A 25,816-nucleotide genomic window follows, 5' to 3' on the forward strand; every position below is an offset into this window, starting at 1 on the left:
TGAAACTTTTTGGCGGGTAACCCGGCCCCATCCCCTATAAAACCTCCGTTCCGCTCTTTTCCCCAGTTCCGCAATTTTCCGCCAAAGGGCGACAAGGAGGAGCCAATGTGAGCAGGACACTGAGGGGAGGATGGCGGGGATTTGTATGTATCGCAGATGACCACTGAGAAGAAATACCGTTAAGGTAAGCAACCTGTCTTCCTTCTTCTGTGGTCTCTGCGAAAAACAAAAAAACTTCCATTCTTTTACAGTGAAAGGGGTTTTGGGGTTGAGACCTGGCGAGCTAAGGTCAGTGGAGGCGGGAGTGTCATAACAACTGAAAGGACACCAATATAAATGGTACCAATAAACGACAATGAAGAACCAAACAAGTTGTACTGTTTGTTTATAAACTCTTAATAAAGAAATATCCCACCTCAAGAGGTAAGCCCCAAAGTCTCGTGCTGTCAAATTTTGAAATCAGCAGTTTAAGCTCTAGTTCAATGCAGTCCTGACAGCAAACAGCTCTCCCAAAGGTAAGCATCCCTTCTGGCTCTTGTGTCAACCTATAATGTTTGATAAAAGTTAGAGGTTGAGACCATACAGCAGCCTTACAGATGTATCCCAAAGGGACGCCGGACAGAAAGGCAGAAGAAGAGGCAGCTACCGCCTTGTGTGGTATAGGGAAGCGAACTCTAGCAGGAGTAAAGGTTTGCCCAAGAGTAGTAGGAACAGGAGAGAAATGGCTGGACACCCATTCGAGAGTCTTTGGGGCCGAGACTGGGAGTCCCTTTTTCGGTTCCGAGTAGCAACTGGAACAGTCTATCGGAACGGCTGTGGTCCTTGGTCCTCTGCAAATAAAAGCAGGGCCCTACGAACGTCAAGGGTAATGAAGGGTCCTCTCGACGTCGGGTAGTCGGGTTTGGAGCCAAGGTCGGCAAAAACAAGTGTCCTGACACATATGGAAAGCAGAGACAACCTTGGGTAGGAAGGTGGTAAATGTCCGTTCTGAGAACCACCTTGTCCAAGTGGAACCGTAAGAAGGGCTGGTCCCGCGCAAGGCACAAGCTCGCCCGCACGGCGGGCAGAGGTAATGGCACCAGGAAAACCGTATCTTCCAGGTCAGGAGTCGTCTAATGTCTGTGGTGGCCAAGGGCTCGAAGGGTTTGGACTGCAGGGCCCCGAGATACTATGTCGAGGCTCCAGGCTGGATGTCGGCAAGGCGCACCTGAGGGTGCAAGTTATTACATCCTTTTAGGAATTTTTAAAAGGGGATCTTTAAAAATGAGGGCCTGCCCTCGAATTGAAAAAAGGAACAAATAGCCGACAGGGGTAGCACTTGACGGACGTTAGGCAGAGTGGGTCCCGCATCGACCAATGTACATCAGAAATTTCGAGGACCAGAACATGGGCGTTGTTGTTACCTGGTCTGTGTGAAAGATTGTCTATCTGGAGGCACGGAAAAGCAAGAAACTTTTTCCCATGTTCAGTCCCATAGACTTTTGGGTGGCCGGCTTTTGGGATGCTAAAATGACTCTCCGTACCGGGGCCGGCAACTGAGCTAGGGACAGATTCTCCAAGCGGACCAGGGGAAGGGTCTCGATGTCCGGGTGTCGGACTCGTCCTCCCTGGACTGTCAGAAGGTCTGGTCTGGGCTCGAGCGGAGAAAAATGGCTTGAGAAAGGTGAGAAAGTGAAGCTGAAGAAGGCAGGGAAACCATGGTTGTTGTCTTGTGTGGCCACCAGGGCGTGATCAGGATCGCGTTGGCCGCCTCCGTGGTCATCTTGGGCCACTACCTTGTGGTGATGAGGGGGGGAAGGGGGAAAGGCGTATAGCATCATCCCTGACCATCGGAGCCCGAACGCATCTCCGAGAGAGCCCTCGTTCGGCGTCCGGGAGCAGAACTGGGGACAATGGAAGTTGTACACCGTTGCAAACAGGTCTAGTGAGGAGTTCCCCATCTGGTGAAGAGATCGTGTGTTGTACTGTTCTGGATGGGAGTCTCCATTCGTGGCAGGATGAGGGAGAGACTGCTGGAGTAGATCTGCATGCGGAGTCTGTATGGATGCCTGGTAGAATGTTTATCGCTTGGAAGCATGATGTCTCGGGTGATGCACCAGTCCCATATCCGGGAGTGTATGTCCAGGAGAGTGCGGGACCATGGGCCTCCCTGTTGTTCAGGTAGTACAATCACCGTGGTGTTGTCTGTTCTGGAGTGGTATGACTCTGCCTAGCAGAGAAGACTCGAAGGCTTTCAAGGCCTTCTCCCACCGCCAACAATTCTAGAGCGTTGATGTGGAGTGTTCTCTTCGTCCCGGGAACAGATACCTTTGGTCCATAAGTCCAGAAACATAGGCTCCCCATCCTTCTTCGGACGCGTCTGTGGTGAGCACCCAGCTCTGGCTGAGGGAGCAAAAAAAGGCATGCCGACGCAGACGTTGTGGGAGCTGAGCCACACAACGGAGGGAGGCGCGACAGGTCTCGGGATGGTATGCCTGCGGGACGGGGGGTCTGCTTTCTGGGTCGCAACGCGACAGGAACCATGACTAGAGGGTCGAGACGAAGCCTTGCCCACGGTGTGACGAACGTCGTCGACGCCATGTGTCCCAAGGCCACCTGGATGTCTCCTGGCTGGATATCGCCTCTGGGCGGCTTGCAGCATGACGGCCCGAACCAGGGCCTGGAAAGCGGGTCTGGAGGTAGGTATGCCATACAGTCGTTGGAGTCGAGGAGGACCCTATGAATTTTCATTGTTTGGTGGGAGGAGCAGCTGGGATTTGTCGAGGTTGAACTAGTAATCCAGGTCCTGTAAGAGCTGGAGCGCCTCTGGAAGTGTGTCGTGCAGTCTTGAGGTGACGGGGAGACAAAGAGCCCAGTCGTCCAGATAACGGGAAGACCCTCATGCCTCGGCCCGGGGTGGAGATGAGATATTATGGGAGCCTATGCACTTGGTGAAGGTGCGAGGCGCTGTAGACAGGCCGAAGGGGAGGACGTTGTACCTGTAGACATCCGTCCCGACGGCGAAGGACAAGAACCTGCGGTGGGACTCCCGGATGCTTACATGAAGTAGGCGTCGTCCTTCAGGTCGATGGGTGGCAAAACCACAGGTCTTGCTGCAAAAGAAGGAGATAGAGGCTAGCGTTACCATTCGGGAAACGCGATAAGACAGGTAAGTGTTCAACTGCCTAAGGTCCAATATGGGTCTAAACACCTCCATCAGGCTTAGGGACAGTGAAATAACGGGAAAAAAAAGCATCCCGGTTGTCGACAGGTTCGACAGGAGAGATGGCTCCTTTTGCTAGAAGGGTGCGTACTTCGTCGAGAGGGTTGTCTGAGGGGGATGTAGACAGGATAGCTCCAGTTGGTGGGAGCTCTTTAAATTCGAGGCATAACCCCTGCAGACGATGGTGAGGGCCCAAGAATTGGTGGTAATGGAGGCCCAAGTGGGTGGTAAGGGCCTCAACTGTCAAGGAGGACGGGACAGAGGGAGCGACGGAGTACGCTGCGTCTCTTCAGGGTCTTTTCTTGTTCTGATCTTGATCTTGCCTCCTATAGTTTTTCTTATATTTAGGTCCCGACCGGCGACCCCGGCGGGAGGAAGAGGATTGGATGGGAATCGCTGCCTGGACTGTTCCTGGCGCTGGAATGGCCGGTCTTGTTGATAGGACCTCTGGCCCTGGCCATACCACTGGCGGACCGCAGTGAAGCGTTTGCGGGAAGATGACTGGGGGGAGGAGGACATACCAGTGCTTTTTTGCCGCGGTTCTCATCCTGTACTTGAAGTTGAGCTTTTCATCGGTCTCTCGATGGAAGAGCCCTCCGCATCAATGGCATGTCCTCGATGGTCGTACGGGCGTTCTGGTTCAGGTCCGACGACCGTAACCAAGCGTGTCTGCGGAGCGCCTATAGCCAGCCGCCATAGATTTGGCAGCGCAGTCGGTAGCATGCCTGGCCGAGGTGATAAGCCAACTCCCGATGGAAGGGCTCATCGCGGACTTCTGAAAGAACTGTCTGGGAGTCATCTGGTAGGTCTGGTACAAGAGGGGAGGGATCTTTCCATCAGCCACTGATATAAGCTCCCATGCACGCGTTGTAGTTTGCAACTCGCATGCCTAGGGCCGACGAGAAATAGGCCTTTTTGGCCAGAGCATCTATCTTCTTTCGCTTCTCTGTCTGGAGGGCATCAGGGAGGCTTTCGGGGTCGATGCTCGCTGGGATCCCTCCACAATGGCTGAGTTTTTTTTAGGATGTCCGAACACCATGACGGAGTAGCTGGAGCGATCCTATAGAGAGATTCCACCTTTCTGTTGTTGGATGACGTCGATGAGGGAGCTTCCCAGGAGCGCTGGCCACACTTCTCCAGCGAAGGGAGAAGGGAATCGCAGGTGGGTTGGCAGCTTGCCATGGACCCGCCTCTCAATGGGGTCGATGCTTCATCCTCAACCTGGGAGGAGGTCTTAATGTCCAGAGCATTAGAATCTTATGACGTGCTCTGCGAAGGACCTGACATCATCCGACGGTGAGACAGCCCCCGGCTGGGCGAAGTCCTGAGAGGTGGACTGGTAGTCTCTTCCCTGGAGGATAGAGAATCGCCTCTGGGGCGATACGGGCTCGGGATGATGTTTCGTCGTCCGACTCGAGCTCCACGACCTCCAGATTGGTGGCGTCCACCGGCGAGGTGAGAAAGTCGATGCCCTGGGAGGGTCTGGAAGCAGCCCTTGGTCTGGGGTCTCCGGTCCCGAGGTTTGAAAAAAAAGAGAGCCTTCATCATCCCGAGGGACCAGTTTGTAATACCTGTCGGTCTCAGTATCGTAATAATACTCAGGTTCCCTTCCCGAGATGGCGGATGGCGAGGCCACTCGACGGGTACGAGTTGGGCATTGGAGTGAGCGAGCGGCGGTCGTCTCTAGAAACTGACGGGAGAAACCGCCGGTCTGGTAGTGTGGGTCGGGACCTCAGTGGTGACTCAAAGCGGTTGTAGCAGTTTGAGGAGATCTGGGGAGCAAGTTCCTGATGCCCGTGATGCCATCCGGGGGTCCGATGGTCGGATCCTCGGCACCCGGCGATCTCCGATTGGTGTCCGTGCGCTCCCGTCAGGATCTGGGCGGCTACGTGACACCTCTACATTGACGGTCGTAGACGGATCTCTCTCGTCCTGTGACGGCGCTTTGCGAACGATCTCTCTCTAAAAGGAGGTGCGGGGTCTTTAGATGTGGAAGAGACGCCGTCTTAGTCGGTGACCTGGTCGAGCGGAAGGAGTCAAGGCCTTGGTGGCCGAGGAGCCGAGCGGAACCCGACTTCGAGGTGGAGGAAGTGTGGTGCCTTCGGGACAGAGGATCTCGAGGCTGAACCCTTATGGGAGCTCGCGTCCTTAGCAGTGTCGCGACCCTCCCCTTGGCCCCTTCTTATGTTTCTTGTCCTTCGTCGAAGGACGAGGGACTTCTCCCGATGGGTCCTGGTCTGGAGGGTCCGCAGCGGCATCCGCGCCTGCGGGTCATCTGAAGGCTCCTGGGTTGGAGCTTCGGCGAAAGTTGCAAGGGGGTCGCAGAGGAGAAGAAGAAGCCCCGCGAAGAAGACATTGCCCCTGATGTGAAGACTTTGGTATATATCGCAGCCTTCAACTCGGTCTCCCGCATTCTTTCGCGCCTGGGGGGTTAGGGACTTACAGAGAGCGCACGATGCTGGAACGTGCGTCTCTCCCAGGCGAAAAGACAGGACGAATGGGGATCCTGGCCAGGAATCTTACCCCCACACACGGAGCACTTTTTGAAGGGCCCGATGGCATGATCCGGGAAACGAAGTCAGGCGGTCCGAGTTGGCAACGAGCGAGGGAGACAAGCGGGGGGTAGAAGATGCGAGGTCAACAGTCCGAGTCAAAAGCCAAAAGCAGTCGTGGGGCAGGCACAGAAGAAGAGTCGAAAAAAACGGTCCGAGGTCATTTTCCAGTGATTCCTAAACTGAGTCAAGAGCGAAGTTCCTACTGGCAGCTAACGCGGCGGAAAAAGGAACTGGGGAAAAGAGCGGGAACGGAGGTTTTATAGGGATGGGCGGGGTTACCGCCAAAAAAGTTTCAACATTTTGCAAAGTGTACTTTGCCTAGTGATTCCAGAAGTTTCCGAAGGCACTGCGCAGGCGCAGTACAACCCATTTGTATGATTCGCAGAGACCACGAAGAAGAATAGTAAATCTTGATTTCAGTAAGGCCTTTGACAAGGTTTCCCATGACATACTTGCAAACAAGCTGGTAACATGGCTAGCAAAGGAACTGTTACATGGATCTGTAATTGGTTGACCGGCCGAACCCAAAGGGTGCTCAACAATGGCTCCTTTTCATCCTGGAGAGAAGTGACCAGTGGGGTCCCACAGGGCTCTGTCCTGGGCCCAGTGCTATTCAACATCTTATCAATGACCTGGAGATGACAGAATTGGAAGCATACTTATCAAATTTGCAGATGACACACAAATTAGGGGGAATAGCTAATACCCCAGAGGACAGGATCAGAATTCAAAATGACCTGAATAGACTAGAAAGCTGGGCCAAGCTAACAAAATGAAATTCAACACGGAGAAATGTAAGGTATTGCACTTAGGGCGGAAAAATAAAATGCACAGATATAGGATGGGTGACACCTGGCTGAGAAAACTACGTGTGAAAGGGATCTAGGAGTCCAAGTAGACCACAAGTTGAACATGAGTGAACAGTGGTGATGCGGCAGCTAAAAAGGCCAATGCTATTTTAGGCTGCACTCAATAGAAGTATAGGTCTAGATCAAGAGAAGTAATAGTGCCACTGTAATTCTGCTCTGGTCAGGCCCCACCTAGAATATTGTGTACAGTTTCTGGGCGCCACAATTCAGAAAGGACATTGAGAGAAACTGGAGCGTGTCCAAAGGAGGGGCGACAAATGGTGAAGGGTCTGGAAAAACCATGCCCTATGAGGAACGACTTAGGGAGACTGGGGATGTTTAGAGCCTGGAGAAAAGAAGGTTAAAGGTGATATGATAGCCCTGTTTAAATATTTGAAAGGATGTCATATTGAGGAGGGAGCAAGCTTGTTTCTGCTGCTCCAGAGAACAGGACCCGGAACAATGGATGCAAGCTCCAGGAAAAGAGATTCCACCTCAACATTAGGAGGAACTTCCTGACAGTAAGGGCTGTTCGACAGTGGAATGCACTCCCTCGGAGGGTGTGATAGAGTCTCCTTCCTTGGAGGTCTTTAAACAGAGGCTGGATGGCCATCTGTCAGGGATGCTTTGAATTTGGATTTCCTGCCCATGGCAGGGTGTTGGACTGGATGGGCCCTAGTGGTCTCTTCCAACTCTATGATTTATGATTCTAGAAAAGAATTCAGTGTGGGCATTCTTTCAATTGCAGAAGTTCAGTTTTGTTTTCAAGTATAGAAATAATGGCCAAGATTTACAAATCTCTCCCACATTTACAGTTTAGTTTGATATTGTTTATATGTGTGTTTGTGTATGGTAATAGGGTTTTGTGTGTGTTGAATTTAAAACAGCAATGATTGAAAGAATGCAATTACTAGGGAAGTCCACGGTGTATCTGGAGACAGTCCTAGCACTGTTTTTTTCAGGGTAGAGACAGCAGAGGGGCGCCATCTTCTCCCAGCATGTGCTGGTGTCTTGGCTTTGGGGAAGGCAGCCAATTAGGTAGTTGGCTTGTTTGCAGGAGAGGTAGGTCATTTTCCTGGGCAAGAGTGAAGATGCAGGCCACCCTTAAGACTCCTTGAGGAGCATATGAGGTAATCCCTACAGCTCTTTCAGCAGTCTGGCTTTTGCTGATTTCCCAATCACTACCATTAGTTAATGGTTATGTTATGTTGAAACTGATGTTGGAACTGATGTCAAAACATATTATGTGCCTTCTCACACAACCTTTTAGGTGATAGTTATACTGCATATATATATTGTATTGTGCTACTAAACATGCTACATATCGCTAACATCACTATTACAACTTGAGCAGTGTAGCATAGGGCTGGATCCAGATTTAGGATGCAGGGGAGATTTGGTTCTTTATTAGCCCATTTTATGTTGGTGTTTTTATGGGATCTTGGAGTGATGGCAGTTAAATTCAGGTCCAGTTTAGAGGCTGTGGGATAGGCTTCAATCACACTGTTGCTTTGTGCTGTGCCTGTATGGATTCCATGACTGTCATTCTAGGAGTTCTCCAGCAGTTGAGCCAGATGTGGATGGCAGGTGTATTATCAGATCATTGGATCCAAGCTTCATACATGGCAAATTCTATACAGCTAATGTTAATAAAACAGTGCCCTTTCCATTTCCAAAACAAATTTGTTGTGCCTTCACTCCTTTGATCATAACTGTCCCATGATGCACAACCTGCAAGAGCAGCCATGCTTTAATCCTATGTGTTTTTAACTTTTGTTTTAATTAGGTTATTTTAATAATGTTTTTTAAAAATTAATGTTTTATATTGTAAGCTGCCTTAGGTCCCTTTTTGGTAAAAAGGCAGGATAGAAATGAAATGAAACGATTGCATAAATAATGTGAATCCTTCCCAAATAGTCACAAAAGAACAATCAAAGTGCTTTGTATGTATCTGTCCCATGTCATAGCAGGTAAAAACTATTAAACTTCTTTAATTATGAGTGATCAACATCTTTGCCTAATGATGTCAAATGACAGAGTTGTTTAGAAAGACATCTTTAAATCTGAATCAGAAATGGGGTTTGGACAGTTATGTGAATCTAACACCCAGCCACAGAGATCAGTTCAATCTAATTGGATTTTAATTTCCTTTCCAATTATTCACGAGTACTTCTGATGTAGTTCTTCAAAGAAGGGGAAACTGGGCATGAGAAATAAAAGGAAAATCCCATAGAGTCCAGTGGAATTTGGACAACATAATATAATTTGATTTTATCTCAGCATTTTGCATGGGATTGTGAAATTTAACAACCTCAGCTTTTATAAGTAGCCAATGCACTTACTTTTATGATTGGTTCAGAAGAAGCAGAACAAAGTTATTACTAAACCACAAACAAGTGAAAAATTAACTTCCAGTCTTAATTGGCTATGTACATAGCCAAGATGGAAAATGATCATAAAAGCTATCCACAATGATATCTCTCCAGTAAAAGGAGAGCTGCACCTTATTCTGTTAATACCTAGAATAAAGACTTCTGTAGTGTGCTTTCAAAATGAAATATGAACAAACAACACAGTGCGCCTACGTCATATGCAGCTTTCAGCTTATGCTAGAAAAGGCAATGGCATGTGCACTGCGCCACAAGCCCCATTGTTTTCAATAGGGCTTGAGCATTCATGGAATTTCCCTTACATGGGGGGTGTCCGCAAAGGATCCCCCACAAAAGGGAAGGGTGCGCTGTATGTCAATCCAATGCTGTTTCTTGACAGAAAATACATTTTTATGCAAAAGAACCACATGTGAATTTTGACAAAAGTAAGTTTCAAGCCACAATGATTCCCATCAGTCAAAGATTTTCCTTATCAGTTACCTAATAATGAGAAACACATTTATATGCATTTTTCAAATAATTTTGATTATACTTCCCATCCCTACTGACAATGTTGTTTGGTTCTTATGCCTTAACTGGTGTGGCCACTTCACACATTTAAAAAGCATCTTCTTAGGACAGATCCAAGTAGACACCATACATTTATCAAGCAAAACATAGAATGTTAAGATGGTCTGGGCATACAATGCCCCTTAAGATATCAGAGAGCAGTCCCAGAACCCTCATCTATTAGGGAAGTATCTTCCTTATCTAAAGCATAAGTACAGAGCCTCTGTTACATCTGGAGAGTCCATCTTCTGATGCAGACATTTGTTTATCACCTTTAGGTCACTTATGTTTACATCCACTTGTTTTGATGGAAACAGTATTATGTCACCCACAGAATATCTGAGAAAGTGCCCAAAGAATTGTTTTTCTTTCATAGATTAACCCAGCCACTAAATATCAGTCACTTTACCATACATTTTTGCTGGGTTAGCCTAAATGGCCATGGAAGTAAAGATCTTTCCAGAAGCAAATGGGTTTGAAGCTTAACACACTGTACCATGTAACTATTTCTGTATCAAATAGCTATTCGTTCAGTTCTAGGCTCACTTCAGATCCTGTTATGTAGTCAGCAGCTCCACAGAGCATTACAATGACTTTGCATCTCAGTAAGTGATTGCATTAGAGTTCAGTCTCACTTTTCTTGACTCAATGTACTTAATACTTACTGCGGCAAGCTGGAAATGTGCTGTTAATTTGTTCCATGACATCTGTTAGATCTGTGCTAGTATCATGAGGTGGGACTAACAAGTCATCTACACCTGATGAAAACAAAATGTGCAATCAGTTTAGCTATAAAAGCAACATTAAAGAACCTGAAAGCTATTTTCCTCCTGACTCCTAATAATCTTAATATTTTTAGAGTTAAAAAAGAAAAGAAGACCTACTGTTTGAAACCTCTCATTTGATATGCATGAATTCCTTATTGAAAATGGTCAGGGAAGAGCAGAATACAAGTTAAATTATCAACACATACCTGATCTCATTTCTGCATTATCACTCTTAACCAGCACAACTGATAATACTCAGAGAATTTCTTAGAATCCCCTAGATTGTACAAATTTACTGGCAAGTTATTCTTTTATCAAACAATAAAACGGTGTTGGGAGACAGATTATTAGACTTGTTAGAAAGCCCCCAGTGCTTTCTAACAAATGTGTATTACAGTTGAGCATCCTTTACCTGAAATATTTAGGACCAGAAGTATTTTAGATTTAGGATTTGTTTGCATTTTGAATATTTGCATGTACATAATGAGATATCTTAGAGATGAGATCCATGTCTAAACACAAAATTCAGTAATAATAATAATAATAATAATAATAATAATAATAACAACAATAAATACATTCTTCATTTATATTTCCCACCTCTCCCTGTGGATCGAGGTGGGATCAAAGCATAAGATAAAAACATACATAGTACAATATATCTAATAAAATCACAGTATTATCACAATTACTAAAAAGACTAGCTTGTCGTCTAGTTCCATCTTATTACAGTCGGGGTGGAGTTCTTTCAGGGTCAGTTATACTAGATCGGGTGGGTAGGCCTGCCGGATGAGATGTTTCATATACATCTTATACATATAGACTGAAGGTAATTTTGTACACAACGTTTTAATAATTTTGTCCATGAAATAAAGTTTGTGTTGAGCATCTGAACTTTCAGAAAGCAAAGGTGTTGCTATCTCAGCCACCCACGTGAACAATTTTGGATTTTTGAGGTTTTTTTATTTTTGGATAAAGGACACTCAACCTGTACTAAGTTGGAGATGTCTCATCTACAGGGTTGCCATGAGTCAAGGTTGACTCAAGGGCAGTTATGAACAAACAACAAAGTAATTGGAAGGTACCAAAAATTGCTATCAGTGGTAGACCTCATACATTTTTTGCCTTCCCTCAAAACAGAGGTCAGATTCACCCCACAAATGAACTCTAACACTAGGTACCAAACAGGTGTGGAGAGAGTACAGATCATGTGGCCAAGGATTTAATTTACTGGACCTAGGACCTTGGGTGGATGAAAGAAAGAGTTTGCTTCTTGTTCTTTTCATCTGAGCACCCCCACCCACTTATGCCTTTGGGGCTAAAAGAGAGCAAGAGCAAACTCACTGGAAGCTCATTGCATTTTTCTTTGAGATAGAATTCACTATATAGGAGGAAGCATTTTAGGTTGTATTTGCACTGCAGTAATAAAGAAGTTTAACACCACTTTAACAGTCATGGCTCAGTGCTATGGAATCCTGAGATTTGTAGTTTGTTGTTACATCAGAGCACTTTGACAGAAAAGACTTACCCTATATACTCGACTATAAGTCAACCTAATGTATAAGTTGAAGGCAGGTTTGGGGGCCAAATTAATGGATTTTGCCATAACCAGTGGACAAGTCGAGGGTAAAATTTGGAGGGTCCTTCAGCGCGTGCATGTATGCACACAGCAAGAGGGACTCTACTTGAGGTTTTTTGCTTCAGCGTTTCAACTTTGGTTTCACCCTTGACTCCCAGACAGTGCTGGCAGGAGAGATACTCTACAGTATTTATTTATCGGTAATCTATCACCTAGAACTCTTTCTGCTTGGCTCAAGAGAAAAAGAAACTCTCTCCCAACCACATGAGGAAACCTGAAAAAGCTGCTATCACATTACCATACTGACTCATAAATATGTCAACCTGAGATTTTGAGGTCAATTTTTCGGCATAAATTTTTAGACTTATCGACAAGTATATACGGTAATATAAAACTATAAAGACAACTTTTAAGGCATGGATTGCCTTAAAATTACTGCCAGATTTAGAAACGTGCAACTGGGCTGGCAGAAGTGAATTTCCCTGCCCCTCCATTTCACTCCCGCCCCCCAGCAGACCCATAAACTCTCTCTGGCAATGCCACAGAATCAAAATCAGAATAAATGAAAAACGAACAACCAAAAACCCAACTTTTATTTCAACATATTATACCAGTTCATCTAAAATATTAAGAACTTTTCTTCCCAAATTTAAAGTTTGTCAAATGTCAAAGTTATTAGCCTTGATCAAGACTACTTATGCTCAATTAATAATTCCCTTAAATACCAATTCAATCCCTGTCCTAGATAAGTAGTAAAGCTGCATAATGAGCTTTTGTAATCTTCTATTTAGTCAGATGCAGACACAAATATACATACATATACACCAACTTTCCAGTTTTAGAATAAAGTGCTAAAGGGGGCTAAGGAGGTGTCCTCTAATTAATGCTTTGTTCTGGATGAATACATGCTCAAGTATGATATGGGATAGAGCAGTAAAAGAGAGAGCATGGAGTATACACACAATGCCTATTTCAATCCTCATATTGAAGTTAGATCACTCACATCTAGCTACACATTTTTCAATAGGTTATCATACCTTACAAAATGCATGCCTTTGTAAACAAATTCAAGATGAATACAAAACTTTATACTGACCAGATACCATACCTGTTTGATTAAAATGTGAACTGGAATCTTGCTCAAGTGAATAGCTGAGGGAAGAATGCTGAGGTGAAGCACAGGAAGAACCCCCATTAACTCTGGAATCTGTTTCAGGCTAAAATAATTAAATATATATAAATATATATTTTAATAACACCAGAAGCCCACTGGAGGACATCAAAGAATGCTTTAAGGAAACAGAGAAAGCCCAGCAAAAACTGGTGGGCCTGGTATGCTTTAAGCAGTTGATATAATCTATTAATAAATATACTAAAAATACCAGATCCTGTGTGACCTTGGAAGCTAAGGCCAGGCCTGGTTAGCAATTGGGAGACCACCAATCAGGTGCTGTAGGCTGTATTTCAGAGGAAGGAACTGGCAAAATCACCTTTGGTTATTCCTTTCCTATGAATTTCATAGGTATATTCACACACATTAATAATAATAATAAACTAGGAAGGTCTTCTACATCAAGGTTGGAAATGCACCTGACAGAAAGGGAAACAAATCCAATTAAAAAAGAGTATGAGTCTGACAATGATAAGTCATATTGGCTTCCACTCTGCCCATATGAAACTACTGTGTTGTGCAAAAGGTTTGTTCATCTGGTAACAAACCCATGTGTAGCATCTCAACAGCCATCAGCATAGCCTTGACTGTAGTCCAAACCTGTATTATTTTGCATGCTAGAGGTATTTCAGTGACAGGTAGAAAAAAACTGTAAAGTCCAAGGCACCACTTTAAGTCACAGAGGCACATTTCTATGTCCTGCAACAGTCATGTTGCCCTGTTGGTATCTGACTGATGGTATGAAAAGATGTTTTGAAACATTTTATCCTTGGTGCTTTATTAAAAACTTGATGCTTAAGAATCTCATGCTCCACTGAGAAACTAAATGGTATTAACACCAGGACATTACATACACTATATTGCTGGTGCTATGTCTCTCTCCATACCTGTCATATCTCCCTACCAGACATTGTCTTTTTTCTTTTGCCCAATTTAGATAAAATTTACTTTTGAGTGATAATTCAAATAACATTTCTCTCATCAGTCTTCTAAGTATATACAGCACCAACATTTATGTGGTTTAGCATTATCACTATAAGTTGTAGTAAAGCCCTGGGCTCATAATCCCCCCCCCCCCGCTCTCCCTTTGCATAACCATAAGGAGGATTTCAGATGCTCTTGCTTCTGTTTTTGACAAGCTACAAATTGCTGAAGTATAGGAAAGTGGATAAACTACCATGAGTCTTAGCTATAGCAACTCTTGTTCCTTGTTTGTGTACAAAGAAATTAATTTGATCTACACAACTTCTGCAGTTTCATGTGCATTTGTGCATGTGCCTTCAAGTACCTTGTTGATTTCTGGTGACTCAGTGAATTTCATAGGGTTTTCTTACGCAAGGAATATTCAGAGGTGGCCTTGTCAGTTCTTTCCTATGAAATATATTTCATATATGCTTACAGCACCTAGTATTCACTGGCGGTCGCCCATGGAAGTACTAACCAGAGCTGACACTGTTTGGCTTCCAAGATCAAACAGGATATGGTGCCTTTAGAGTATTTATGGAGCTACAGAGATTGCTTAAACAGATCTTTGAAATCTTTGGAAGGAAAGGAAGACAGCTGAAGAAGAGAGTGAAATTGTTTCATTATTTCTTCTTCCTTATAATTAACATGTCTTTGTCAAGCTGCCACACGCCAGCTTAGCTTCACCTCTAAGTTTGACACTGTAATCCATCTTTAGGACAAAAATGACAGCATCCGATGACAACCACCAATCCTTTGAGCTTGCTGAAATAAAAATAGCAAGTACACCTCCAATCTGAGACCTGAAATATTCAAGTCCCAGGGTACAAGAGTGCAAAATAGTCTTCCAACCAACACTCCGTGGTGTTCCATTGTGCTAAGCAGCATTTACCAGGCTCAATTTTGTTTTTCTTCTCACAGACTTCCAGACAACACACCCACCTTGACAGTTTATTAACCTAATCAACACTCTTCAGTCAATACATCACAATACTAAAGCAGACTTTTAAAAAAGAGTGAGAGGCTGGTTTGCAAATGTTATATTAGAAGAACAAACAAATAACAATACATGCCACAAGGTAACATAATAGCTGTCAACACAAAGCTCATTTTCAAATCAGCACAACAGTGTGTAATCATATTCTGTTATTTTAGAGAAACATTCTGAAGCTGTCAATGTTTTTTCAATTTAAAAAAATTATATGCACGAACAAAGCTCACATATTTTGCAAACTGTATGTGCTGTTGTAGATTAAGGGTTAGATTCAGAATTCACTTGTGCTACAAGAAGGGGAAGGAGGCATATATTGCTAACTCCCCACTTATTCCTCTTGCATTCTGTGAAAATCCAATCTGAATATTTGAGGAGCCTATGGAGGAGTGTTGGGCAATGAATGAGTCCTACTCTTGAGGAAGAGGCAGAATATAAATAAGATGATTTGTTGGTTGAATGACTAATTGATTGAACAAATGACTGGATAATTGAATCATGACTGAAGTGATTGTTTCTGGAGAGTGCATGGAAAATTGCTCCCTAATCCCACTTTCCATTCTCAATAGGCAAATTTTGGATCCATCCCTTAGAATGTTTAACAGGCATATACCAAACAAACTAAATTAATCATAACCTCTGTTGTGAGATAATAGAATGTATGCATTTTGACAAAATATCACTACGATTACTACACTATACTTTTATAGTGCTACTATTCCACTTGTATTGCTCTGGCTGCCTCCTATTGCATTCTGGGATTCATAGTTCATTGAGATATAAGAGCTCTCCGGCTAAGAATTCTGAATGCCCCTCCCTACACTGCAAATCCTAGAATGCAACAGGAGACAGCCAGAACAGTAAAAGTGGAATCGTAGCACTATAAAAGAGTGTAGTACGGTAATCTCCAATGTGACTTTGCTTCTAGCATATTTAAAATAAAGACTTGAAAAAAGAGACAATATGAAGCTAAGAAGAGACATCAAACAGTGCACAGTGTAGCACATCTGCAATTCAAATGAAATTATAAAGGAACTAATTGATTCCAGAAGGAAGGACGACATAATGTGCCCACAAATAAAGTTCATCAGCAGGAGAAAGTGACTGTAAGTGCCATACCTGTTCAAGCAGCTGTCGTAGCCGGTGAAGCTGAGATTCCAACTGCTTGTTATGGTCTTCCAAAATCTGCATTCTAGCCTCAAGACGACCTTTATGCTGCCGTAGAAGTTTGGCCTCTGCAATGAGTTCAGCATCTTCAGATGTGTGCTGTGGTGATATAGCTGAGTCTGAGGGTGAGCTCAGGACATTCATACCCTTTCGAAGATGCTGTTCCTTTAGTTGCTCATATTCCACCTGTAGCATCCTAAAAAGCCAGTTTGAAATTTGTGGCATAATTAATGTGTCTCTCACTCAAGGTGATGGAACCTAATCACAACTACCAAGTTCTGATATGCATACTTATTTTTTTCTTAAATACACCAGAATAGAAGGAGAAGTGCAGGGAAAGCTAGATATACACTGAATAATGTCTTGGGCAGACACGTAACAGCTGTTTTAAGCCAGAGCAGAAGTATTTTCTCAACCCAAAGACCACCTTACCTCATGGTCAGGGCTAAATACAGATATGAGTGGTATCAAGGCCATGTATACATCCAATGCACACAATTCTTTACATCCAGACATTCACCATTAATATATATCTGTCACTCCACTCTCTCCATTACTCTCTTAGATCATTTCACCTACCACCACTCTTTCTCTTTCTCTTCTCAGTCATCCTGTTATCTAATTCTTTCTATCTCTGTCTCCTTGCCCATTCCTATGCTCTTTCCACCTACATCCACCTGCTCTCTCTCCATTCCCACATGAAACAACTGTGAACTGGCAGAATTTGAGCTGCTGGTGCAAGAAGAGATCAAGCCCTTCCAATATCATTGGCTTTCCTTGCTGAAATTAAGAAATCTAATCCCCACGCCACTTCTCAGTGGTTTCTGTAAATTAGCTGAGCAAGGCATGGGGAGAGATGGGTGAGAGGATTGTACTCTTACCTTCTCACTACCTTCCTACTTTTCTGTTCAGCTAAAATGCAAAAACAGAACTGTGGGGTAGGGTCAAGAAAGGCTGAAGAATTCAACTGGGAGGTCTGTTGTGCCATATTTGCCCAACAGACTAGAGGTTCTCCACACATGGTATGTTTATTAAACTACATTCATTACACCTAGAAAAGGTTTGTCATATACATATCTATTTTACATTGGATAACTCTTCTCTCAAAGGGATGATTTTGGCATGTTCAAACATTCAAATCACCAACTGATGCTACAACCTAAACATGAAGATTTTATTTTTAATAATTAATTCTGAATCATAAAATCTTAAAAGAGTTGGAGAGACCCCAAGTGTCATCCAATCCAACCACCACCATGTAGGAATACACAATTACAGTACTCCTGAAAGATTCCCATCCTGCCCTTGTTTAAAGACCTCCAAGGAAAGAGAGACCATCCCCACCTCAAGGCAGTCCATTCCACTGTAGAACATCTTCTTAATTCTGTCAGAACCTAGTGCCTATTCAGGAACAAAGGAACGTGCCTTATAACAAGCAAGGTCTAACTGAGTCTAGCAATTTGGCATGAAAAACAGGTTCTGCCACTGAGCTACAGTCTCTTTTCAGAGGAGAAACAGTACAACACAGCCTTCTGTTTCTGTGGATGACATTTCTATTCAACTGGTCCAGGAAGTCCATAGTCTTGGTTTTATTTTTTATTCTTCTCTGTCACGTATCCCCCAGATCCAGACCACAGTTAAGGCATGTAGATTCTTTTTATACAATATTGCCAAAATCCAACCATTTCTACTGCCAAGATTCTGGTCCATGCCCTAGCGGTCTCACAACTTGATTTCTGTAACCTCCTTATGGCAGGGCTTCCTCTTTCTCACCTCCATCCTTTAATTTCTGTCCAGCATTCAGCTGCACGCATTATTACATCCGCCCACCACTCTGACCATATCTCTCCTTTGTCATCCCTTCGCTAGCTCCCCCTCCCTTTCCGTATTCAGTATATAAGCTCCTGTTGTTGACTTTTAAAGCCCTGCATGGGCTGGCTCCTCCTTATTTATCAGAACTTCTTTCTCCTCACCTTCCCACCCGTGTCCTCCGTTCTGGCAGTCAAAGTCTGCTTTCTCTACCTAGGATTTTCACTGTCCCATCTCGGCTTCATTCCTTCTCACTTGCTGCCTCACTCCTGGAATCTCCTTCCCCCACAAGCAAGGTTTTTCACTTCTTTAACCAGTTTCAAAACTGAGCTGAAGACCATCTTGTTCAGGGAAGCATTCCCAGACATGCCATGACTATTATTTGTTATTTGACATTTTTAATTTGTTGCCTGTCTTATTTTATTGAACCTCTTCCTGTATTGTTATGTATTATTTATATGTATTATACTATTATTTCTTAGAATGTACACCATGGGCAGGTTTACTTTTATGTATTTCATTGTTTGTATGTACAGTGCTGTGTAAATCTAGTAATCTAGTAAATAATAATAATAATAATAATTAATTTCCTGCCTAAGTAGGAAGAGAAATATTGAAGTAATCATTTTCTTTATGGTAAGCTAGGGACTGGGTTTGATGTAACATGCCTAAATATCAGGATTGGATTGAGCAGATTTAAGTGATTTGTTGGAGAGCTCCATTATAGAAAGAACAATGAGTGAGAGAAGAGAGGAAGACAGGTAGGGCAATGTTGTGGCTAATCAAGGAAAGAGATAACTCCTTCCACCTGAATTTTGGAGGAGGAGTTGGTTTTTCTGTTCCTTCTTCTTCACTGTGTTCTGATTTTCCCCTGTTCTCAAATAAGTCTGTGACTTTAGTGGCTTTTCCCCAACCAAATTTCATACATAAGTGCATATATTAGAAAACATTAAAGAAGTTCCAGAGCCTTTAGAAGCATTCCAGTCCTGTACATATTTATTCAAAAATGAATAGAAATGTTTATTGATTAGTCCTTAGGTCTTTAGAAGGAAAAACGACAATACCTTTGTTCTTCCTCAAGATCTGCAATGATGCGTTCCAGTTCTCCTCGTTCCTCTTTCTCTACTGACTTCAAGATCTGTGCTGGGCTCTGTGGCTGACTCACAGGTGACTCCCCTCCCAGAGTCTGACAGTACTGCTGGATAAGGGCATGCTCATCCTCCCTAGAGACAAAGAGAGCTAGCATAAATAACCTTTAGAGGAGTGAACTATAATTACATGGTTATAAATTGTTTCCAGAATGTATTTAAAGTGAAGCCACGGTGAGTTTACACATCTTATGGCATCGCTGTAAGATTGCTTGAAGAAACAAAATTGCACTGAGGGATACATGTAAAGAAAGACAAACTGAAATTTTATAGACAATCACATAAATTGCTTCTTCGCATGGTGGTAAGATTGGTCCTTTTACTTTCATAGACCATATTCTTTGGCCCAGTTTATAGAGATTGCCTTGAAGAATTAAGTGTACATTCATGCTGAACTGCATACAAATCAGAGTGCTCACAAAGTTTGGGGTGCTTGATGTTTACTTAGGAAGGATCAGAAACTGATCATAACCTGAACAAATTAACCCTTTTATTTGCAACTAAACAACAGCAACTGATGAACTTTTCAAAGACATTTGGAACCGTTCTCTCCACATTTTATTCTTTGTCCATTTGTTTACCCAATTTAAAGTGTTGCTTTCTGCATAGCAGCTTTCTCATTATAACCAACTCAAGAACTATTGAAAAATTAAATAATAAATATGCAAACTGTGTAAAACTTGTGGGAGAACAGATTTTTAGATTACACTCTAAAATGAAACAGGCAGATAAAGAAAGGATGAGAGGACAGCTCTCCAAGTGCCAGGCAACTATAGATATGAAAGAATCTTACACTGGGTATGCCAATAATAGTTAGAAAGGACTTAGTTATCAAGAGTACTCTGCCCTCCAGCCACACAGCAAGACAATCTACACACCAGCCACACAGATCAAACCATTCAGTCCAGATCACAGCTTGCAATACACAAAACTTCCTACAGAAAAGACAGCTTACAGTTCTAGTATGAGAGAGATCAGGACAAGAGGAAAACACTATTTACTCAATAGCCGGGACAGGAACATTTACTTTAAAATAATGATTTTGCATAAATAAATTCTAGCACACATGGGAGAAAGGTCTGCTCAAAAAGGCATGGGGTTGAGAACTCATTTAACTCAAAAGAAGCCCTTCCTTGTTTTGACAAGCCACCAGTGTCTATCGCAGTGCTAGCAAAGCATGCCCCAGTCTATTTCTGCAGTCACTGACTTCCCCAGCTTCCTGGACACAGGCAAGGTGAGGCAATTTACTTTCCAAATAGGTTCCTGGAGCCCACTGCAATGTTTAACATCTTAAAAAATTAGGACATACAGCCACTTCTGCTGGGGAGTTGGTCACTTTTGGCAAACCATGGGGCTTGTGCAGGATCCCAGGACTAAAAACAAAACAAACAAAAAAACAACCTAAACACCCTGCCTGCCCAGACAACAGTTCTTGTGATCTGTGGTTAAAAAACCCACCCACCCCCATATGCCCTGATGGGATACAAATTATAACAATCATGCAAGACAAAAAAAAAAGTAGACAATGTATATTTGGTGTGGCACCTTTGGTATTATAAGTACATTTGGAGTGTTTGCTATCCCATGTACATTGACTATGTGTAGAAGCAAGTGATAGTATTATTGCATATAATATTTCTCTACAGCAAATTAAATACTTATTTGAAGTGCTTTTGTCTGATTGATTTGATTTTTTTTTCATGATCAGAACATGAGAACTTTCCTGCAACTCAAAATATTTTGGGCAGAAAAGCCCCTTTTCAGTGTAAAATTATTTTTCTAGTGTAGCTACAATAAAAATAATTAAACATAACTACTGTATATTAAAAGAGTCCCTATTAAAATTTATTAATATACAATGCTAGGCCAATGTATGTATGTATGTGTCTGTCTGTCTGTATATAAACACATACAAAATAAATGGTACCCATGTTAGTCAAGAGCATGCATCTTTTTTTCTCGTCTGTCTTCAGTTAGCTATAGCCACAAGTAGCTTTGACATCAGATTGTCATTGACAACAACTCAATACAATTTTCAGCATTTATGGCACTATAAAGTTATGTAAAGTAAGTATTATTTCTTAGGAATATATTAAATATTTGGAGCCACTGGCAACTCAAAACACAGCTGCTAGGTGAATAAGACATGTAGGAAAATAATTTTAAACTAAATTGAAGAATTTGATTACAGTCATCATATTTGCTAAAAATAAAAAAAAAACCAGTCTAAATCTCTTTAAATTATAGGGAGCAGTGCCTGCTTTTGAGCATCACAATCAAAGGCAACATTGGTTTTAAGTACAGGAAGCACCTTGATGTTAACACAAATATGCTGAGAGGAAAGTTCAAGAGCATGCATAATTTAAGACTATGGTTAATTTTTTTCCCTATTTTTTTTTATTAATTCAATACCAGAAAAGGCAGTTTTGTCCAAATTTCAGCATCAAATATAAATTTAAAACAGTGATCAAAGCAAACATTTCTCTCCCTCCCCCCTTGCTTTGAATAGAGCTTGTTTCTCAAGTTGGGACTTGCTTGTTCAGCACTTACAGAAAAATCTTCTATGTCTTCAGACTCATTGTGAGTGTCTAAAGAATATTGTGTTCCAATACAAACGTAGGTCAAGCCCTTCATTCTTCTCACAACATTGCTAGTGACAAGCAGAAGATTGTGATAAGTAAGCACCAGCACCACACACAATGGCAACTTGTGCAGTGCAAAGTATTTTTATCCCTTGCATTCCACTGTTTCAAAATCAGAAGTTTTGAAGAGGACAAAGAAGAGGTTTATTGATTTGTCTATTATAAGCAGTATGCTTTGCAGCTGATAATGCTGTTCTTCACTGAAGTATCACCTGACAAAGAAAAGCTATTTATAGAAAAAAAATGTAGCTTTGTTGTGGATTTTTTCTCCTACCACTTCTCATCTGCTTTGCCAACTGATTTGTCTGAAAAGCAGAACATTGTGTCAGCTCACATGACACCAATTTAAGATAGATCTATTAGCTGCACAGCAATCCCAGTTGAATGCTTCCTTGCTGACCATATGATTCATACTAGAATAAAGGACAAGAAGCCAGAAGAAAACTCTCTAGTACTAAATTACAAGAATGTTGAAAGCTCCAGAACAAAAAGGAAGATAACACATACAACCAGTTCTCACTCGGTTTAGCACCATTCTTTTTGAATTGCCCTGTATACACAGGCTGAGACTCCCTTATCCAAAATGCCTCTGTTTATGATTTTGGAGTTTTTTGGATTTTGGGATATTTTTACATACACAATGAGGTATCTTGGAGATGGGAGCCAAGTCTAAACATGAGAGTCATTTATATTTTGTATACACCTTATACACATAGACTGAAGGTAATTTTATATGCAATATTTTGAATAGTTTTGTGCATTAAACAAAGTTTGTGTATACTGAACCATCAGAAAAGCAAACGTATTACTATCTCAGCCACCCATATTCACAATTTTGGAATATTTCAAATTTCAGAATTCTGGATAAGAGAGACTTAATCTGTATTGGTATTAGTGTGGCCCACGCAAACAGCTATTAGCTGTTATCTACCTATGGCAATCCTTAGATGAGACATTTCCAAGACTTCCTGTCCTCCACTGCTCTGCTCAGTTCCTGCAAATTCATACCCGTGACCTCCCTAATAAGAGTCCCTACATCAAGCATGCAGTTTTCCTCTCTTTCTGCTTCCCTCCACCTTCCCTAGCATTACTGTTTTCTCCAATGAGTTATGCCTTCTCATGATGGGGCCAAAGCACGACAACCTTACTTGACTTCCAAAGAGATTTCTGGTTTGATCTGTACTAGGACCCATTTGTTTGACTTCTTGGCTGAGTGCCTCAGGACTCTTCTCCAGCATCACATTTCAAATGATTTGATTTTCTTCCTATTTGCTTTCTTAACTGTCCAGCTCTTTCATCCATCCATGGTAATAGGAATAGAATGGCTTGTACAATTCTTTCATGCTCAGCTGTATATCTTTGTATATCTTAAGATCTTTTCTAGTTTTTTCATAGCTTTGCTCCTCATTCTTACTCATGATTTATTGACTGCAGTCCCCACTCTGATCAATGTTTGATCCTCATTATAATACTATTTCTATTTCCTCATTGCCTAGGTTCAATTTGTGTAAATTCTTCATGGTCTTTATTTTTATTTTCTTTACGTTTAACAATAAGTCTGCCTTTGCACTTTCTTCCTTGATCTTAGGAGTCACTCGCTCTAGGTCTATGATGTTTTCGCTAGTAGTATTTATCATCTGCATACCTTAGATTGTTGATATTCCTTCCTCCTTATTTTTCTCTCCTCCTTCTTCTGTGTTCAAGCCTACACTTGATCTTAGCCAAAAGGCCAAGAAGTATTCAAGCCTGCTTTTTGTATAGTATGTTCTGCATTCAAGTTGAACAGGTAGGATGTAAGGATGCAGCCTTGCCTGACCTCTTTGTCAGTTGTTTCTCCGTGTTCTGTTCTGACTGTAGCCTCTTGTCACAAGTACAAATTTCTCAAATATTGTCATTCAAAGCTAGACCATTAGAAAATGATGCTTATCAAGAAACAAAAGGTCAAACGAACAAAACAGAAGTAGGAATTGATTTGTTTACCACTTAACGTCCAACCTTATATGGCAGATTTTGCAGATGAAAAGAAAATGCAGGACTTAAGGTCCAACTTGGTAATTATCTGCTGAGGCATGTCAGAGTTGCTTCTGATGGGGTTTTCCATGGTAGGCTTGAAAACAAATAAGTCAAGCAAAGAAATGCCCTCCAAAGGGCTGTGATGGTCAAATGTCCACATTTGTTTTCCTGGCCAATTAATAGGATCCAATATTTCTACAGTTTTATAGTGTTATCAACACCTCTGAATATCTGGGATAATCCAAATATTTTTGCACAAGCTCATTGTTTATTTTAAAAAATAAATTAAAACCAGCCTATTGTGTAGTTTATCTCTAGAATTATATTCCTTTAAACAAGTCAGCATCAGAAAATTATGATCTAGTCAACCTCAACCCTCGTGTTTATTAGATTCACAAATCACAACTTTATACCATTATTGGCGTGCAGTCTGTGACTGCATGTATATCAGAAGAAAAGATAAAAGAAAATGGGATTTGCTTGTTTAAAAATGCCTATACAGCTAAGTCTGTGAATTGGCAGGAACCTGTGCAATGGCTTTTTTTTATAAACTACATTTCTGAGGAAAGAAATGCTGCCTCAAAAATAATCTTTATTAAGTTATTCTCTTCAGCTACCCGAACACTAGTAATTTATAGTGCAAATCAGTACTACCACAAATGGTAATACTGACAGTTATTATATTCCATGCTGTCTTATATACTATACCCAATGAGCTTACATTATTATGAGAAGGCAACATGAATATAGGTCACTGGGAAAGTCTAATTATTACTCATTTGCTAGGAGCTAAAATTCACAGCAATTGATGAATTTATCAGAGTTACAATCGAATGTGTTGACATTTTCAGGCAATTATACTTCCTTAATCTACTTACACACTTCCTGTGGTGGAGCTACCATCTGTGAACAAAGAACCATTGGTCCGTTCCATCTGGGCCAGTCTAAAAGACAGAGAGAAAATCATGTAAGGGGGGGGGGGGGGAGTCCACGTTCTACCCCAATTGTTGCTTCAGGCAACTGCAGCAACTTAAGTTAAAAGGAGCCTATCAAAAACAAATTCTTTGTTAGCTTACTCCAAAGAACAGTTTTCAGGCTTACCTCCTTTTTAAAAATTTGGATAGTTTTTATTCTGCATCATGTCATAGTTATAATATTATATAATATAATAGCAAGGAAAAAGAGCAGTTGGGTACATCTCCATCATGCTTGGGCTATAGCTGATGCTTACACCCCTATTCTCCAACTGCTTTGCAAGAGCCAGGTGCATGCCAAGACCTAGCAACTACAGAACTTAATTCCCCCCTCCACCTTCCCCATCCTTTCCCCTTTTTGTGTCATGTCTTATTCAGATTTTAAATGTAAGGGCAAGGACTGTCAGATTAACTATTTGTAAGCCTTTACTGGCTAAAGGATGAGGCATAAATTCTATAAACTAACTAACAAAATATAATTGTCCCAGTTTCTGCTACTTCCTCATCGAGACCTATCTTTATTTATCACTGTTGCCTTGTCTGTCAAAATGTCCACACAAGCAGGCCTCTCCAGTTTGTTTGTTTGTTTTCTTCTAGTGGATCATATAGCTGGTCATACAAATAAAAAAGCCACTAAAACAAATGGGGAAATGCCAGAACTGTGATTATTTCCACCTCACATGGCTATGCATTTTAGCAACATGAAAAGGGTGGAGTAACACCTTTGCATCAGGGAGGAAGAAACATCAACAATCTAAGCTGATGCAGATGACACCATACTACTGGTGGAAAAGAGATCTGACCCAAGTCTAAGCATGAAATTCATTTATATTTGTGGCACCAGGTGCCACAACAGCTCCCAGAATTCCATAGCATTGAGCCACAGCAGTTAAAGTGGTGTCAAATCGGATTATTTCTGCAGTACAAATGTAGCCAGAATCAGGGAGCTCACGGGCCCGAGAGCAGTTAAAAACAACATATGTCTATTTATGGAAATCACACATGTAATTAGATTAAGAATGTTCCATGTTCTCCTGTTTGAACCCAG

General features: G+C 42.1%; 1 protein-coding gene across 1 annotated transcript in view; it reads right to left on the reverse strand.

Moving 5' to 3' along the window:
• Window positions 1-25,816, reverse strand: part of UTRN (utrophin) — a 494,831-nt gene that overhangs the window by 14,930 nt on the left and 454,085 nt on the right. Inside the window, exons 67-71 of the mRNA XM_042456820.1 lie at window positions 24,673-24,738; window positions 19,056-19,214; window positions 16,135-16,378; window positions 12,999-13,107; window positions 10,210-10,302 (exon numbers count right to left, since the gene is read on the reverse strand). Of these exons, the coding sequence (XP_042312754.1) occupies window positions 10,210-10,302; window positions 12,999-13,107; window positions 16,135-16,378; window positions 19,056-19,214; window positions 24,673-24,738 (671 nt within the window). The remainder of the gene's footprint in view (window positions 1-10,209; window positions 10,303-12,998; window positions 13,108-16,134; window positions 16,379-19,055; window positions 19,215-24,672; window positions 24,739-25,816) is intronic.

Source organism: Sceloporus undulatus, chromosome 1 (genome assembly GCF_019175285.1).
Source record: "Sceloporus undulatus isolate JIND9_A2432 ecotype Alabama chromosome 1, SceUnd_v1.1, whole genome shotgun sequence".
NCBI lineage: Eukaryota > Metazoa > Chordata > Lepidosauria > Squamata > Phrynosomatidae > Sceloporus > Sceloporus undulatus.